This window comes from Chironomus tepperi, unplaced genomic scaffold, assembly GCF_022539635.2.
Source record: "Chironomus tepperi strain 1889 unplaced genomic scaffold, CSIRO-AGI_Ctep_v1 contig_285, whole genome shotgun sequence".
Classification (NCBI taxonomy): domain Eukaryota; kingdom Metazoa; phylum Arthropoda; class Insecta; order Diptera; family Chironomidae; genus Chironomus; species Chironomus tepperi.
This window is the reverse complement of record NW_027226407.1, coordinates 110,548-129,214: the sequence shown is the minus strand read 5'-3', so window position 1 is coordinate 129,214 and position 18,667 is coordinate 110,548. Positions and strand designations below refer to the sequence as shown.

The 18,667-nt window shown below is 33.8% G+C and overlaps 1 protein-coding gene across 3 annotated transcripts in view; it reads left to right on the top strand.

Moving 5' to 3' along the window:
• Nucleotides 1-247: 247 nt before the first annotated feature.
• LOC139092019 (arfGAP with SH3 domain, ANK repeat and PH domain-containing protein-like) overlaps nucleotides 248-18,667 on the top strand; it is a 59,731-nt gene continuing 41,311 nt past the window's right edge. The window contains exon 1 of one of the 3 annotated variants that reach the window (XM_070642307.1): nucleotides 248-829. In XM_070642307.1, the coding sequence (XP_070498408.1) occupies nucleotides 704-829 (126 nt within the window). In that variant the 5' untranslated portion in view covers nucleotides 248-703. The remainder of the gene's footprint in view (nucleotides 830-18,667) is intronic. The other 2 variants (XM_070642305.1, XM_070642306.1) reach the window with 2 other exon arrangements.

The window sequence follows — 18,667 nt, the reverse complement described above, 5'->3', positions numbered from 1 at the left end:
GGAATTTTGGGAATTTTTAGGGATTTAATTAGTGAATTTTATGAGGAATTGTTGAAAAAATTCAAAAAATTCAAATTTTCTCCTCAAAAAATGTTAAAAAATTGTATAAAGTCTTAAAATTGCAAAATATTGTAAAAATTCCAAGAAAAAATGAACAATCTAGTCCAACAGCCACAGTCTCTCCCCAAACAAGCGATAAACAGTTGAATTTTGAGTCAGTTTTAATTGAGAAATTGCTGTGTAAAGAACGTATAAAAAGTTTAAAACCTGCAATTTTTTAGTATTTATTAATAATTAATTAATTTTTATAAACAAATTGGATAAAATAATTAACATAAAATCAATGTGGATGTAAAATTACCATCAATAACGTCCTGCAAAAGTGTCAAAATAAATAAAATTTTGCTCAGCTCATTTTTCGCAAAAAAAAAAATAGAAGAAAAAGGAGGAAAAAAAAATTCATCCAGTGTTTGTGTATAGATATATATATATAAAAAATAAGAGTCAAGATGATGATGAGTTTAAAGCGAAAAGCCATTGAGATTATGATGTGAACAATATTGCAAAATATATAAAGGCATTTAACAAAAAAAATAAAAAATTAAATTTTTTTTTGTGTATTTTGTGCTGTGGATATACAAAAATATTTTTTAATAATTCAATAAATTGAGTGAAAAAAAAGAAAAAAGAAAGAAAAAAAAAAATGCCAGCATTAATAGGAGTGTCAGAGTTTGTCGAGGAGACAACGGCGGATTATAAAAGTCCAATTACAAGTACTTTTGTGTCGAGAATGCTAAACATGAAACAAACAATTTCGACACTTGAGGAGGTGAGTTATCGACTTTATACATATATATACATATTTGGATATAGATACGGAATCAAACATTACCAAAAAAAAAATCAATTTTTCTTTCCAATTTTTTGATTCACTGTGCCTATTTTTTTCGTCTATCCATCATCAATTTATTAAATGGATGTGTCATCAAAATCCAATTAGTGTGTGACTGAAGGAGCAATTACTTTCCTTACAAAACTTCCTTACTGCTCTCAAATAATAAAAAAGTACAGTGATGACTGATGACTTTTTAGTCAATTCCATTTCATTTTTCAACCCTCGATATTGCGCGTTAAAATTCTATCCGCAGGTTTCGGCTGCGATAATAGTCATAAGATACATAATTTAATTAATCGACATAACGTCAAATTGCTGGTTGGTTCTCACATTTTTATTGCTTCTCAATTCGAATGAAAAGTTACGATGACTCACAAGGCTGAGTCGTCAACTGTTGACAATGGGATATTAAAAGTGCCTCCAAATGGATACGCGGTCGATGGAAAAAAATTGCCTTTTTATTGGTGAATTTGGAAGGAATTTTTGTGAAAATGTTGTGGATGGACAGTTTTGGGGTTGGCTTACTTGGGTTATGGCTGTTGAATTTTGTTGCATTTTTGGGATGGTCTTTAATTTTTTCATGCAAATATCAAGTCCTGAGTGGACAAAAATACGTTAGAACAACTGTCCAACAGTCCCAAATTGTCACTAAATTCAGCATGCCCAACAAGCCACAATCCAAATTTTAAACTCCACCGCACCACAAAGTGAACGACCCCAAACATCTATTCCAATTTTAATAAGGTTCAATTTCTTTCAATTCATTGCAATTTATACACAATTATATCTCTTTCAACTCAGCTGATTAGTCATGATGTTGTTGTGCAATTTAGTTTGGAATTTGCTAATTGGTACTAGAATACAACATGTCACTGTTTTTTTTTGCAGGAAATTGATATTAAGTACGAGAATGATTAGATCTTTGATGATAATGAGAGAGCTGTAAAGTGAAGATTGTAATAAGATTGTTGTATGAAATGGGATTCTGGGAAATTTATGGATTCTGAGAAGACATGATGTGGTGTCGGTAACTGGGAATCGGGGTTTTGAGCATATATTGTAGTCGAAAAGTAGCAAAGAAGGTTATTGGATACAAAATTTCACACAAGGATGGCATTACTCTGGGATTTTGAAGGATTTAAACAGAATCTGGAACCAAATCAGAGTCAAGTCGACTTGAAGACAATTTTTAATCGATTAACGGATTTTTGCAAGATTTGTGCTGTTCGGGATAGTTTATCATTGGCTTATTTTGCCTGAGAATCAAACTTTATTGATTATAGTATCAAATATTGCCAGAATAGCTAGTTTTAAGAAGTATAGCCATTCCTTGGACAAGCAAATGACTCAAAATTCGTTTGACGCATTTAAACCTTCTAATGCATCTTTATGGGGGAATAACGAGGACCAGATTGATTGTGTCATGTCCTAGTTGCACTTAATTGTCCTCAGGATAAAGCCACGACCTTATTTAAAGTCAATAATGCTTGAAAGTGAAAGCACTGCAACATGTGAGCCGTTTCCGTCAATATCGACACCATAAATGACATTTTCTGCAGCATGCAGCCTAAAATCAGCCGCATATCGTTTCCGTCAATTTCGACACCATAAATGACATTTTCTGCATCCTACAGCTCATTATCAACTCAAAAATACAAATTTCCTCCACAATCTCCAAAATGCGCCTTACAATCCACCAATACCCAACAATTCACTCAACTTCCTCACCAAATATTATTTTATATTCACTTTCCTTTTATTTTGTTCGCTCCTCCTATCATTAATCGGCTAATGAATTCAGAAACAGTTTTGTATATATACACAAAAATAAAATTTTTTACAACCCCGAAAATTCAGCCTTGAAAATATTCCAGACATTCTTCTTTGCATGAATAAGAAACCAAAATAACAAGAAAAAAGAATGAGAACAGCAATATGAAATCAGTAACAGAAAAAAAAAAGCAGAATGAAGCACAGAACAGAATATAAGAATGAACCAAATGTTACACATCTCATCATCATGATTATTGTTGTTGTTGTTGTTTATTTTCATTTTACGAGAATTCGTGAAAAATAACATTCAGTTAAGACTTCTTTTTTTTATAAGTTCTTCTTCCTTTTCTACTTACGTTCATATATACAAGATATACAAAAATAATAATAAGAAGGAGATGTTCTGTCTACGGTATGAAGAAACCGATCAAAATATTAAAAAAAAAAAGAGAAAAGAGTAACATTCGTCATCGTGATCTTTTGGCTTTGGGACATAAACGAATTATTTTTTTTTGGTGAACACAAAATTTTTCTGTTCATTTCTCTTTGAAGAAATATTGAAACATGACGAAATGAGAGATGGAAGTGTAAATGGATGTTGGGTATTGGGATGAGTGTGTTAAAGCGCATTTTGTAAAATTTGCTGGATTAAATTAGGTTATAGTAGAGATTGATGTCGATTAATGCGATATGATGTAGAGTCTAACCTGAACTGCAAAACTGGTTCGTTAGGGCATCGAACCATCACAGTATTTACGATAAGACGCTAAGTTACCCTGACGGCACTTTGGCATATGACTTTGACCCATTTTTAAGATGAAAATCACGTCTTACCGCAATATGTCACAATGGAAGATCGACTCTAGTCGTCAAATTCGAACTTTGGCCGTGATTGTGATTAGTTTTCTAAACATGTCGTGGTTTTGTTGAGACACAGTGACACATTAATGTCTAGTTGAAATACAAATGACACTTAAGCCATTATTTATCTCATTATTTTAACTCATTTAACATTATTTTAATAGCTTAAAAACTATCTAAATTACTTACTTACTTAGCTGAGGCTCACGTCAGTCCTTTGCCATGCAATGGTCGAATTCTAAAGCCATAAAGTCTGAGTTATCATGTAAAAACTTCCACCAGTACAGAATCTAGTCAAGAACTGTCTGCTTACTGAAAAGAATGTGTGAGAGCTAATGACAATTACACAAATGAGGTCCAAACCACAACTCACAAACCCAGATCTTGAGTCATTAAAGAAATCCAAATCCTCCATACTTCCTTACTTACTTACTTCAAAAGCTGGTTTTTTCGACGGCTTCCGTCTGCCAATTACTAAAACCAAATGCAATACTGTCTCTATCGATAGCTTTCTTCCAGGAGTTCCTTTGTCAACCACCAAATCCTTCATTCCCATGCTAAATAGATTAGTAAATAATTTGAAGTATAGTCCTCAAATTCCACTACATACGGTTATCATCCATCAATTAAAGTGAAATTCTTTGTACCTAATTAAATAAGAATATACAGTAAAGTCGAATAACCTCAACAGACCACAAAAAATCGAAACACCAGACTAAAACACATAAAAATTGTCTCTTCAAAAAATCAATAGTCAATTCAATAGTCAAGTCATCTCCCATTCGCACATATATTATTTAAAAATCCATTTCAGACAGTCTGTTAAACCATCAACCAATTCCACATGACCCCTTATACGTAAAAAAAAGAAAGTCCCACAAAAAAAAAGAGGAAAGATGAATGCCTTGTGTATATAAATATTGTTCGAAAGATACTTTAACCCACTTTTAAACACACAAAAAAAAAAAAAAATATTAAGTAGCTCATAGTTCTGGAGTACAATTTCTCATCTCATCCCATCTGCACACGAGACATGATTGAAAGTTGAAATAATACAGACACATAATATGAAATTTAAGATCATGTTGAATTGGATATAAAGGGCTAAATATTTACATAGAAAACATCTCTCTTTTTTTTGAGGTTTTTCTGTTTCAAGCCATCGATTTCATTCAATGACGTTCTGGCGGCCTCGTGTCTCTCGAATTGACTATACAAATAATATAAACAAAAGGCATGAGATTTTCATAGTTTTTGAGATTGATATAATACAGCCTATAGTATGGCTGATGGTTTTTCTACATCATCTAAAGTACTTCACGTTAATCTCTTAAATTAATAGAAATAGAAATACAGCGAGAGATCTTGCAACAGATAATTGAGTGGCTCAAAGTTGAATTCATGAATTCTCGTGCCATGAACTGTAAATATTGTTTTCAAAACAGTTTAATTCTTTTAATAGAAGTTTTTTTACTTGATTGTGTTTCTGTTTTTATTTTGGAGCTTGATTTTGTTGGGGTTATTGAGCTTGCGTTTGTGACGAGGCAGTTTGGCCCAAACTTTGGGTGATTTTGATGGTAATTGACGTTATTGAGGAAAGTGGTCCCTCAACAGACAGCAGATTGATTTTAGGCACAGTTGTGGTCTTTCTGGAATATTAAAGGATACTCTTTGCCTATTAGGGGTCAATGCAGTAGTATAGACAGAATTTAGAATGAATAAGTGATCCTTAAACCTTATGAAACCCTAGTTTATACAAATTTGGATCATGATCAAGCAATGGTTGACTTTCGTTTTGAATCTGGCACAATACCGAGTCTAGCGAGTCTGATGCCTGATTTTGCATTGATTATCCAGCTCGTGCTGTCCGAATAATCACCTTCATAGCTTCTAGCCTGACTTGATACCATCAAAGCATCAAATTCAGCCATTTCTGCCACAAAACTGCCTCCAAACTGGTACAACTCCGTTCCAATCCAAAATTCCCATTCCTTTTGGCTCCATCACCTTCTGATACCATTCAATCCTAAAAGAATTCGCTACCATACTCATCGTTGACATAAAAAGTCTCACTACTGCACTTTCTGACTAATTTATTTACCTTTTTGAATTATTCATCTTCAAGATGATTTCACTGTAATTAACGAATGACATAATAATACTCTTTAATATACTGTACATTTCACATTCAATTACTTCAATGGAATTCTTGGAATATCAAAATGATGGTTAGTAATGTCAGTGTGGATTAATAATGGGAGGGATTCTTGAATTATGGTTTATGGTGCATGAGTTGTGTGTCGTGGAAGAAGGCTGCTGGTTGATTGGTTTACTATATTGCGATTGTGGAGGGCATGAATTGCAATCAAGGGGCTGGAACTCCCGAAAACTTGCAAGTTTTTACAAGTTTCATATAAACTCACAAGTTTCTGTGTAAAACTTGTTGTTTTACAAGTTTGTTCCCAAAAACTTGTAAAACCGCAAGTTTGTATGGAAAAAACTTGTCAGACCACAAGTTCACGGGAGTTCCAACCCCTTGATTGCAATTGATCTGTTAAATTCAGCCGTCAAGGTTCTCTATAAAGGAATCTTTTAGTAACTTTTATATTTTGTCATCACCAAGGTGACTTAACAATGCTATAGATATCATATTGTGCCGCTCGGTCTATAGGTTGAGTTTTGTAGAATCAGAACTAATAAATTACCTATATAATTGCCTAAGGTCCTCAAAAAGAGCTGTAACATTAAACTCTGATTGCATCTTTGGTTCTAAGGTTTCCTGAAGTCTCGGAACCTTTAATTGGCACAAAACCAAGCTCCTTCCCTTCCAGACATTAAGTCATATCCAATTCCCATTTAAATGCGCCTAAATCACCCACCTTCCCAACAGCATATCGACTAGATCTTTTTTTCTTTCGAATTACAAACAATAGATTGACTGAAAGCGATATGGAAGCCAAATTGGGACCAAACACAAACACCTGGGGATTTTGTTTCTTTCTTTTCTTTATTTCTATTACTCGGTTCTTATCTGCTGTGTCTTAAGACGAAAAGAATAGATGAAGAATTAAAGCAACAAAAGGAGAAGAAGAAGAAACTGAACAAAAAAGTCGTTTTTATGATCTTAAATGCAATTGCACATTATTATTACCGTTTGCTGCTGTTATTACTTTTCCGTTTTTTTTTCTCATTGAACAATAAGCAGTGCTACACGGTTCAAGGTTATTTTTTTTTTGGCATCAATGGCACATAACCTAAAAATAAAGATTGTTTGCTTGCACGAATGATGGAAGTAAAGTATAAACGAAAAATGAAAGAAATGAAATTAGGGCGAATATGTAGCGAGTCTTTATTGTTGTTGTTGCTGTAACTTCTTCCGTATATCCAAAAAAAAAAAATATTTCTTGTACATTGAATGTGTCTGTCCCGTGTGCATCGAAATAAAAGTATTTCAGGAATGAAAATCCCTTGTCATGTTTTTTGTTGAGAAATGTAAAGTCTTAAGAAGTAAAAATGGTAAATCCATAGAGGGAGATTGCTTGATGTTTTAGATATGTAAGTTAATTTGTGTTATGTGAGGTAAAATAGCGTGAATAAGTGATTTGATATAGTTGATATAGATCGGTAACAAATCAAGATTGAGGTATAGTTTTGATAGACTTTGATGAGTTTTGGAAAAGGGAGTTGGGAATTTGATTGATATTTATAACGGTAGTGTATGTTATGGATGCTCTTTTCGGGATTGAGGTTAATGAAGTGTAAATCAAAATTCAATAAAAAAAATTGTAGAATGTCGTCAAAATTTATCGAAAACAGCTGTATAACCAGTTAAACTAACTCAAAATTCTACAAAAATTGCTTTAAGTTTTCCAAAAACTTCGTCAAAATTTAGCAAAATCATTAAAAATCTCAAAATTCAACAAAATTTACTTTAAAGTTTGCTGAATTTTTTCAATATTTAGCTAAATCTAGTGAAAATATATTAAAATTTGACAAAAATTGCTAAAAGACTTGCAGAATTTCGTCAAAATTTAGCAAAACTGCTCAAAATTCAGCAAAAATTGCTTTAAGTTTAGCTGATTTTAACCAAAATTTAGCCAAACTCTATAAGAATTTCTCAAAATTACCCAAAATTTCTCAAATATTCCCAAAAAAATTTTGACAATTTTAAAGAATTTAAAGAAATTATTCCATGAATCCGAATAAACTAGCAAAAATTGCCTTTAATTTGTCGAAAATGGCTTTAAATTTTAGTAAATTTTGTCCATTTTAGCTAATCTATGTAAAAATTGTTCAAAACTTATCAAAAATTGCAATAAGTTCTGCTACATTTTTGCTATATTTCGTCAAAATTTAGCAAAATCAGTCCAACTCAGTAAAAATTGTCTCTAATTTGTCAAAAATTGGTAATATTTTGTTAAAATTCTTCAAGATTTCGTCAGAATTCAGCTTAAATCCCTTCATATATTTCAAAATAATCCTCCTAAATTCCCTAAAAAATTAGCAAAACTAAATCTATTTTTAATAATTCTCAATTTAGCCATAATCCCTCAATATTCTCACCCTATCGATAAACATCATCATCAACTCATTTGTCCCAAAAAAAAAAAAAATCCCTTGCAAATCATCAAAATATTGTCACATTTTTCAAACCCCTTTCGTAGACTTGTCCACTCATAAAAATAAGAAGAACTTTAAGCACAGAAATAAAAAGAAGCAAAAATAAATTTTTTTTGATACTTCAAGCCCTACCAAATTGCTTTCAGAATGAATGTATGTCGTTCATGCCCGAAAATAATAAAAAAGAAACACTAAGAAGTCTTTCAGTTCTTCTTATTCAGTCACAACAAAATATTTTTTGTGTACATTCATAAAAAAAAGTAAAGTTTTGCAATAAGAAGATTTTTTTTTCGGATAGAATGAAAAAAAAGTCTTCAAGTTGAATGATTTCTTTTAAGATGTGGGGTGACTTTTCATTTTGTTCAAATAAATAGGGTTGTTTAGGTGTGATGTAGCGTCTGGAAAAGGATGAGAAGGAAGATTAGAGTTAATATTAGATTTATGGGAGTCCATTTTACATTTTTGTAGATTTAAGTTGACACTTTATGTCAATTTGTGAAGCTTAAATCCCACATTGTAGAAAATTTAATAATTTGGCTTTGAAATGGGCCTAAAAGAGTCTTGGATGTATTTTTATGAAGCCTCTACATGAAGGTGCCTTAGCTACTAGTTTGTATTGTTTAGAATGTCTTTTGTGTATCAATCCTTCACATCAAAGGTGTCCAGAACTACATTAAAGGATCCTAGACTCCCAAAGTCCTGTCTAACTCTGCTTGAATCAAAAAGAATGACAATACCAGTCAGCCTGTTTTGCCCGACTAAGCTGAACTTAGAAGTATGTATTGAGTATGCCAGTAATACAATTAAATGAACAAATGTTAATTACACTTCATTATAAATATTTGAGTGGGATTTGCCAAAATCCTTTCAATTACATCTCAAGTTCTCTTACTTATTAAGCTATACAGGGTTGCTATAGAGCGTGGCACAATGGTCATTTAAATCTTAATTTCTGTGCACAAATAGTATTCATTGAACAGTTCTTATCATTGTATTGAACGTAGCGGCAAATCTATCAATGTAAATGCCTATAACCCGAGCAACATAATGAGGTGAACTGTCATTTTTGCAATAAAGATGGGTCGAAATCCATCGTCAAGGTGTCGTGAGACAACTTTGTGTTTTACCGTTAATAAAGCAACAGACCAGTGCCCTACCGAACGCACTGTACTATTTGAGTAGCCACTTAAGCTACTTAACATCCATTCAACCCAAAACGGACAAAAATCCTTACATTTTCATATTTAAGAACTAAAAGTAAACGAAACAGACGACACATTCCTATATTCATATCTGTTAAATTATTTGCAATTTCATCAACGTAAAAAGAAGACAAAAATTTTTTTTTTGTGCCATTTTATTTCTTATCACAACGACATTTTCCTTTACCTGTGTACAGCAAATGTACAACAACAACAAAAAAATGTAACAGAAACAGAAGTTTATTATATCGCATGAATACAAGGTGATGAATCATCCATCACATCATCATCATTATTATTATTGCGATGGAATTCTTTAATTTTTATTTACTTCGAATTTATTTTTTTTTACATTACACTCGACCTCTTCTTGTTCTGCTAACAATTATGAATAAGTTTTTTATTGCGAATGATTTTTTTTTCGGGTTTTTGTTTGAGACTTGAAAGAAGTTCTTTATGATGAATTTGGAATAGATTTGTCCGGGGAGCATATGGTGTTCGGGAGGGATTGAAGTCGATTCGGATTTTGTATAGAAAAGACTCTACCGAACCCCATATGCTGCCCGGACAATCTATTCCAAATTCATCATAAAGAACTTCTTTCAAGTCTCAAACCAAACCCGAAAAATAAATCATTCCATTCCAAACGACTTTTCCATACAAAATTCGAGTCGATTTCGAGCTCTGCATGTTCACTAGGGTACAGCCAAAACCTGGAAACTCTGGAATAATGGGATATTTCATACAAAGTGAGTCGAAGTGGCTCGGTGGCGGAATGGTACTTCGGTACATAATTATTGCAACACCGATCCAGCGATCATGGGTTCGAGACTCGGCATGGGAAATTTTTCACGTGTCCTTTTTCGAATCATATGTAGTGGAAACGCGGCTCACAGCCTTCCTTTGTAGGCTAGAGACAATAAGCTGATAATAGCGTCATCAAAGGAGTGGTTCTGATCCCACTATAAACTGTAGGTCTATTGAGTGCAGTGGTCTGGCGCACCCTCACTCGTTAAACAATCATTAGCCGCGAATCGCCCTAGCGCAGCTCTGGATCTTAAAGATCTGAATAGCTAATGGTTTTTTTTTTTCATACAAAATGGGGATTCTTGTGAATATTAAGAATACTTTTATGTATTTTGGGAATATTCGTGAATATATAGGCACAGTCGTGTCGTCATATTACCTTGGCCATGTCGTATAGCCGTGTCGTACCGTTAAGACGCAAAGTAGCCCTAACAGCCCCAAAACAGCACATTTTGACCCACTTTTACGATAAACAATGCCGCATTCTCCTCATTGTGTCGCTCGGGTCCGCGTTCTTGTGATTAAATGGATCGTCAAATATTTAATGAACTCATAAAAAAACTGGCAATATCAATAGCTTCTATTCCTAATGAAATAAAAGAAGCTGAAAATTGTACAGCAAAATAAAAGTCTCAGATTTCAATTTAATTTAAAATCGAATGATACTTCAATTATAGTCGATAGTCAATTTAATTCTTCTATCTCTTTGTGAACGTGATTTTTCTTGGAGGAGATGGAAGTTAGAGCTGAAGCAATTTTGTTTGTTGAACATAAATTTAATTTAATATGTTTTATTAAGAGAAATTTTTCTTCATCATGATCATTTATTTAACTGTCGATAATAAAATTCACTATTTAGTTTGATTGCACACGATTTTAAGGCTAATGTAGCTCTTTTTGAATTGTTAAATTGTGAAATTCTAACTCTATATTTAAGCATGCTTAGTGGAATAGGTTGTCGATTAGCGGGCATTATTCGTGGTATATAAGCTTGACACTGCTGTTACTTGTCATTTAATGTTATGTTCATTACTAGTCATACAGTCGATAAATTGCAGTCTGTTTTAAGTTGAGCATGAGGATAAGTGTAATTCTTAGGTCCATTAAGTCTCTCTCATCCAACCCTTCTCCCAACTGCAGTATCTTCGAGCTAATCCTATGAAATTCTTGAATTTCCATGAAAGTCAAAGCGTATGCTCTCGAGAGCTTACTTACTTACTTACTTACTTACTTGCTTTACTGGTCGTACAGATCAGTTGTGATCCATGACCTTCCACAGGAGTCGCCATCACCTGAAGTTGGCTCTCGAGAGCTTGGTCTTTCTAAATACACATGTTGAATATACTCTCTAGCGTTATTTTTAAGATACTCTGATCTTCTGAACAATCTCTTTGCCAGCTAGGATTAACTGCGTACATAATCGACACTTATTCACCTACTTACTTGACAAGTCCTACTGATCAATTGTTATTCAAGATTTCCCATGTGCTTATGTCCTTTATCATCCAATTGCCAATTGCCAATGCCAAGTACAACACTTTCTTTCAAGGGACAAGTTACGAAAAATTTCAGTTTTGCTATCTAAATGGACCTAAATAAGCCGTTATGGTGTTGTCAAGAGCAATTTTCTTGTCTTTCCGTAAACATGGTGATTTACCGATACTCTAACGACTGTGTAGTATTGTTCTGATCAATAAATGGATAGATACCTGCACTAGATTTAAATACAGGAATGAACCCAGTTTAAAAATTGATGAATTCTGTCCATAAAGGATGAGTTGTTTGACTCCCCCTTGAATACGCTCTTGAGTACAACGAACTCTAAGCATCTTAAGAACTCAGCTTATAAATTCCATAAGTAATAATATAAATAATAAATTCCACCGCATGTTCAAGTATTTGACCTATTTCATAAATTTCTTAATAGCACTTCAAAACAATTTTACAGAAAATCGTAAAAACATGTTTACATTACATCCATACTTTTTGATAACGACTAGTGAATCAGTTGTAAAATATTCTTAAAGTGTAGCCGGCTACAAGCAATTCTTATAACTTGAAAATTATTTCAAAATTACTTGTTTTACAGATTTTTAATGAACTATAAACAAATTACATTGTATTGTCTGTACTTTATTCTAAGTATGAACGGAACAGTTGATGCTATATTTAGCTATGTGCTTAATGGAAATTTTACGACAATTATGACCTTGAATATTTGGTGATAAGGCTGTGTGTAAAGCTTGGGGAAATGAGATGATTATTTTTATCAATTGTGCAAATTTTTGGTGGATTTATTGGCTTTTGTGGTCAAAATACCCAGAATTTTGGTTCCAACAATTCCATTCTGGCTCCTGCAACACAAAACACAATCCCATCCTCAAATCTCCAACTCAGCATAACCAAAAATCCATTCCAATTAGACTAATTGGACATAAATATTCTAATCCTCACTTCTACCTGAGGCTTAATTTACTGAATTGAGATTTTGTTTATTTTTAAGGTGATAACAATCGGTAGTTAATGTTCAACAACTCGTCCACATGTGAATCTTTTCTAAATATCCATCTGCTACCCACACAGTATCTTAAAAAAATTTACTTTGTTTTCGTTACTTCAAAGATAATGTATCTCATTATATGAAGCAGTTGGAAGTTGGAATTAAAGGTTTTGTTTTGTGTTAAGAATGTCAGGTAGAAATTTAAATAGAAAGGATGGGAATGGAGGAGATTGTATGGTTAGTTGAGGCAATAATAAGGGATTGTGGGGAGGGCATTGGTATGAAGAGGTCTTGGGTATGGAGAGGCCATGAATTTTAAGACTCTATGGGTGTTTAGAGGCCATGAGTATGAAGAGTCCATTGTTATGGAGAGGCTATTGGTATGGAGAGGCCATAGGTATGGGGAGGTCATGAGTATAGGGAGGGCATGAGTATAGGGAGGGCATGAGTATGAGGAGTGCAAGAGTATGGAGAGGGCATGAGTATAGGGAGGGCATGAGTATAGGGAGGGCATGAGTATGGGGAGGGCATGAGTATAGGGAGGGCATGAGTATGGGGAGGGCATGAGTATAGGGAGGGCATGAGTATCGAGAGGTCATGAGTATGGTAAGGGCATGAGTATGAGGATGCCATAATTAAGGGAACGGCATGAGTATGGGGAGTGCATAAGGTATGAGATAAGCGTCACGTTCATGAAGAGTGTCTTAGAAGACCATTCTAACGTTACCTTATTTCCTAACATCCCCAAAGACATCTCAAATAAAGACCAAACCTCATAAGAAAGTACTCAACTATATCCAACAGAATATCACAAAACCCCACCTCCTGAGATATTATTTCCAACACATAATCCAACAAAACTACATCACCGATCATGATTTATTCGAAAGTTAATCTAAACACAAATTCAAAAGTATTCACACAAATCTAAAAAAAATTGAAGATTATGATCATTAATGAATAATCCATAAAAGGAATTTGCGAATGATGAATGACTTTACAATCTAGTTAGAGAAATATCAAACTTTTCCCATTGAAATTGTTGTTTAAAAAGAAGTTCCACAACACAGGCACTTGTTCATAAATAATTAACTTTTTGGCAATATCTTAACTGTCTAAAAACCTCATTAACTGACCGAAAAATCACTGATAACCTACATGTATTTTCTAAATATCCAATTAGCATTGCTTTCAAAACAAAATACGGCAAAACACAAAATAGTATTGACAACAATACATTCGTGTACGCTCAAATGTCTTTTGCTATCATAACTCATCCACGCACACTTCAATGTCAATCGTTTTCCTTTCATAAAACACGACTTTAACTGTTGATCGTAGCAAAATAGAAAAAAAATTGTTGTTTATGTTGAGTGTCAAGAGTAGGAAAGAAATACGAAAAAATAAAGTCATGACATCAAGTGATTTTTATCAATGAATGAGAAATAAATGGACCATTGAAGAAGTATAAAAAATAGTAAGAAGAAGAAGATCGGCAAAATAGAAAAAGTAATAAAGTATTTGGGTGTAAAGGGTTGAAAGCGCATTTAGCCTTGCTGAGAATGGACTGATGGATTTGACGATACTAACGTAAATTACTGAAATGACTGAACTGACTGAACTGTCAGGACTGATTAACATACAAATTTGATAGAACTAACTGGAATGACAGAACTTATGGAAATGACTAAACTCATATAGCTGACAGAACTGGTGGAACTATGGGAAATGATGAAACAGACAGGATTGACGAAACCCTCGAAACTCTCGAAACTGACAGAACTGATAGATATATAATAATTATATATAATTGACAGTAATGACGGGACTGACGGAACTGACAGGACTGACGGAACTGACAGGACTGACGGAACTGACAGGACTGACGGAACTGACAAAAGTAACGGAACTGATTGGACCGACGGATCTGTTAGGATTTACGAAACTGATAGAGCAAATCAACAGGACTGATGGAACTGACAGGACTGACGGAATCAACAGAACTATCGGAACTATTCATTCATTCATTCATTCAACAGACGAAATTGATAGGACTGACTAAGCTGACTGAACTAACAGAACTGGTTGAATTGATAGAACTGATCAAACTGATAAAACTGATGGAACTGAGAGGACCAATGGAACTGATAAGACTGACAGAACTGATGGAGTTGACTGACTGACGAAATCGGCAGAACTATCGGAACTTACAGCACTGATGAGATTATCGAACCTGGTAGGATTAATGGAACTGATAGGACTGAAAGAACAGATAGAACTAAATGACTAGCAAACCAACGAAATAATTGCCCAAAAAAATGCCGCTAAGCAGGCAGACATAAAGCTCACCACCAACCGATACATCAAAATAACATGCACAAGAAAACTTTCAAGACATTCCCAATTTATGAATAAATTTCTTTTGACATGGCAATGAGTGAGGTGAGGTTTAGTCATCGTATCGGCACACAATACTGGATAGAATGACTAATATGCATACATATTGAATTAATTCAAGGCTTCTTGAGGTTACTAACATTCTACATGTATAGTTTTGTGCTTGCATGTTGAACCATGTATGATATGGGTTATTAAATTCAGCTGACTGCCCTGAGCCATGTTATTGCCATACTCAATTCGATATACAAGAACCATATGCCAATATACACATTTTTAAATTGATATTCAAATCTCGACTCAAATTCCAAAAAAATAAGACGAAGAAAATTTATTTTCATGTAAATGTCTGATTAAATTCAATGATTTGAATTGGAACTGTCACAAGAGACACACATTTTTTTCTGTGAAATTTTGTATTTTTTGCTGCTTTTATCTAATCGAAAATAAATAGTTTATTTTGTGATGTTATTTTAAACGTGTATCGTCAGAAAAAGTTTATGACTCAGACTGTGAATTATGTCGTCTTTTTGAGGATGGATAAGAAGAAGGAATATGATGGAGTTAAGTTTGGTCGTTTGGTTGATGTTTTAGGACATTTGGAATCTTGGTTTGTGGAGGCAAGCTTTCTGGTTCAATTATAGGTTGAGTGGCTAAGGCGACGGTGAGAAAACTACGGAATTTGGACGCTACAACAGGCTGGCATAGTTTGCTGTGAGAATATAGGTTCAAATCGTCTCCATGACCAGTTTCTCAGAATAAGACACCTTTGCTAGGACTCTGATACATAACTGTATTAACAGTTAGACATGAAGTTGCCCTGGCGGGAGTGAATCATCCGGCAGAAACTATGGATTCCATTGATTCCATGGTTTTTATGGAATTTGTGGGATCCATTGAAAAATTAATTAAAATAATGGAATTTATAGATTCTTTGGTGGAATCAATGTAATCTTCAGTTTTTGCCAGATGATCCGGACTTTGCCCTGGCGGCACCTTAATGACTGATTTCGACTCATTTTTTCAGTGATGTATGCGATTTTCTGCTTTGTGTTGCTCAAGCTTTCTAAACTATGCAGCTTATTTTCAAACGGCCTCAACAGCCCGAAATATGACCAAGTCTGACAGTCAAATCAACAAGAACAAGTCCTAGCAGAACAATCCTGCGAACTGCAATTTTTCTCCGCAAAAGTTGGATTGAAATCATCCGTCATGATGCCGTCATTTACAGTTTCACGTCTTACCGTTGATATGCGACGTAACAGTGCCTTAGGGTTCTAGATGCTCTTAAGGCTTTTCGGGTATTCTCGGTCTCGGTCTCGGAGACTTTGAGAAACCTTAACAATGCCCTAGTGATTCGGAAAGACAGCATCGAGATCGATAACAATTCCATTAAATCTAAATCTAGATTCCATCATGCCAGCCCATAATATGAATAAATCTTAAAATCAAACCCAAATCATTTTAAAAATAGTCTACTCTAAAAAAAACCCACCCCAGTAGCTTATCAGCCATGAAAATAAAATCCGATTTTGATTGAGAAGTGATTACAGTATCGGATTATATGCCGAATGATATATGACTACATACATGTGACAAGTCTGTGTAGCGTCGAACATGCGAGGCAAAAGAAGTTAAATGATAAAAAAAAGTACTAAACTAATACAAAATAGAAATTGCGATAAGGCACCAACTGCGTCATTTCCATACACATATGTGTACAATCTCCTTTTTCACATGGCAAAAACAAACTTAGTTTCTGGACTTGAAAGAAAAAAACTTTTTTTTTGTTTTTTGCTGTTCCCATTTTAACTCAAAATATTTCCATAAAAGGCTCTGTGCCTGATGAAAATGATGATGCTGTTTTGTCGAAATGAGGTCAAGGATTTTCCAGGGATTTTTCATTTCTCTTCTCTCCATTTTCTATCTCATTCTTTATCAAAAATAGCTGACATGCAACAGCAGTAGCTGAGAAATTGTTTTAAAATACTTCCGCATGTACGTGTGCTTAAATTTCAACAATCTTTTTCCTTTCTTTTATTCTATATGAGAAGTCAATAGAAAGTAAATTGAAAGGAATGAAATGAATGATGTGACAAGGTTTAAGCGCATTTATATCTATGAATAATGAGTAATGGATTGAAGTTGAAATTGAGTTGAATGACTATGTTAGAATGGAGAGTGTTGAATGCAAATAATGATGATGATTGTAATGCTTTAGTGCAAATTTGCTCTGAAAAGAGCTTTAAGAGTCGGTGTGATGAGGTTGTGAGATGTTGATGATGACAAGAGAGTACTGTTGGGTTGGAGATTAGGATTAAATGGCACTTGAAAGTTCAAGGTCATCCACTGAAGGCATAGTTTGAGAATCATCTATAGTTTGTCCATGACAAGAGTTGTTACCTTCATTTTCTGAACAATCTATATCAATTGGGGTCCACGAAGTTCTTTGAGGCATAAATTATGTCTAATATCATCACATTAGCTTCAAAATTCCTCAAAACAGCTACATTTCTTCGAAAATAGCAGCCGTAACTCAAAAATAGCTTGATTTACCTCAGAATAGCTTTAAGAGCATCTAAACAGCTTAAATACTCTCAAAACAGCTTTAATACCCAAAAATCTGTTTCGACACCTCCAATAATAGCTTCAGCATACTCAAATAAGCTTCAGGACTCTTAAAATTACCTCAATACTCTCAAACTGGCTTAATTATCCTACATATAACTTCAATATGGCTCTTCAAAGCTCAATAAGTTAATAATAGCTTTATAACCCCCAAAATAGCTTCAATATTCTTCAAGATAGTTCAAATACCTCCAAAATAGCTTTAGTTCTTTCAAAAAACTTCAATTCTCCATAAAACAGCTTCAGTTATCCCAAGTAGGCTACAGTATACTCAAAATAGCTTCAACAGCTTCAAAATTGAACATGTACCCTTCAATCCCCTCAAACTGGCTTCAATCCCTTCAAAATAGCTCTAATACCTCAAATAAAAGCTTCAATATCCTCAAAATAGCTTCAATGCTTCTAAAAGTAGCTTCAGTACCCCAATAATATTAAACTATCCCTCCAAATTCTTATCTACAAAATTATCACATCCTACGTCACACAAGACACCAACTCAATCTAACATAACATTCCACTCAGTCAACTATTTCCCATGTAGCTAATTACCATGATATCTTTGCATCAAATTGATCACTAATTATTCAAATTTTCCATCAAATATTCAAAGTCTCACTCGAAAGATTAATTATGAAATTTTTATGCCAATAAAAAAACTATTTATCATCTTAATGTGCTATGCGAATGTCCAAAAATGGTCACATTTCGCATCAAATTTGCAACGCAACAACAAGATAAATTTGAGTCTTTTTTGTATATCCAATATCAGTTCCTGGAAGTATCAGTGAATAAAATGTAACTTGACCCATAGAAATGAAATATGTGAGATCCCATTAAATCATCCCTTGAAAGAGAAAGTTTTTTGGACTTGATTTATAGCCATAGCAAAAAATAAAAGAATGCTCATAATTTTTTTTTTGTTGTTGTTCCGACAGAGTTGAGTGATTTGGTAGTAAATTGGGTATGAAGCTTAGGAATGGATAT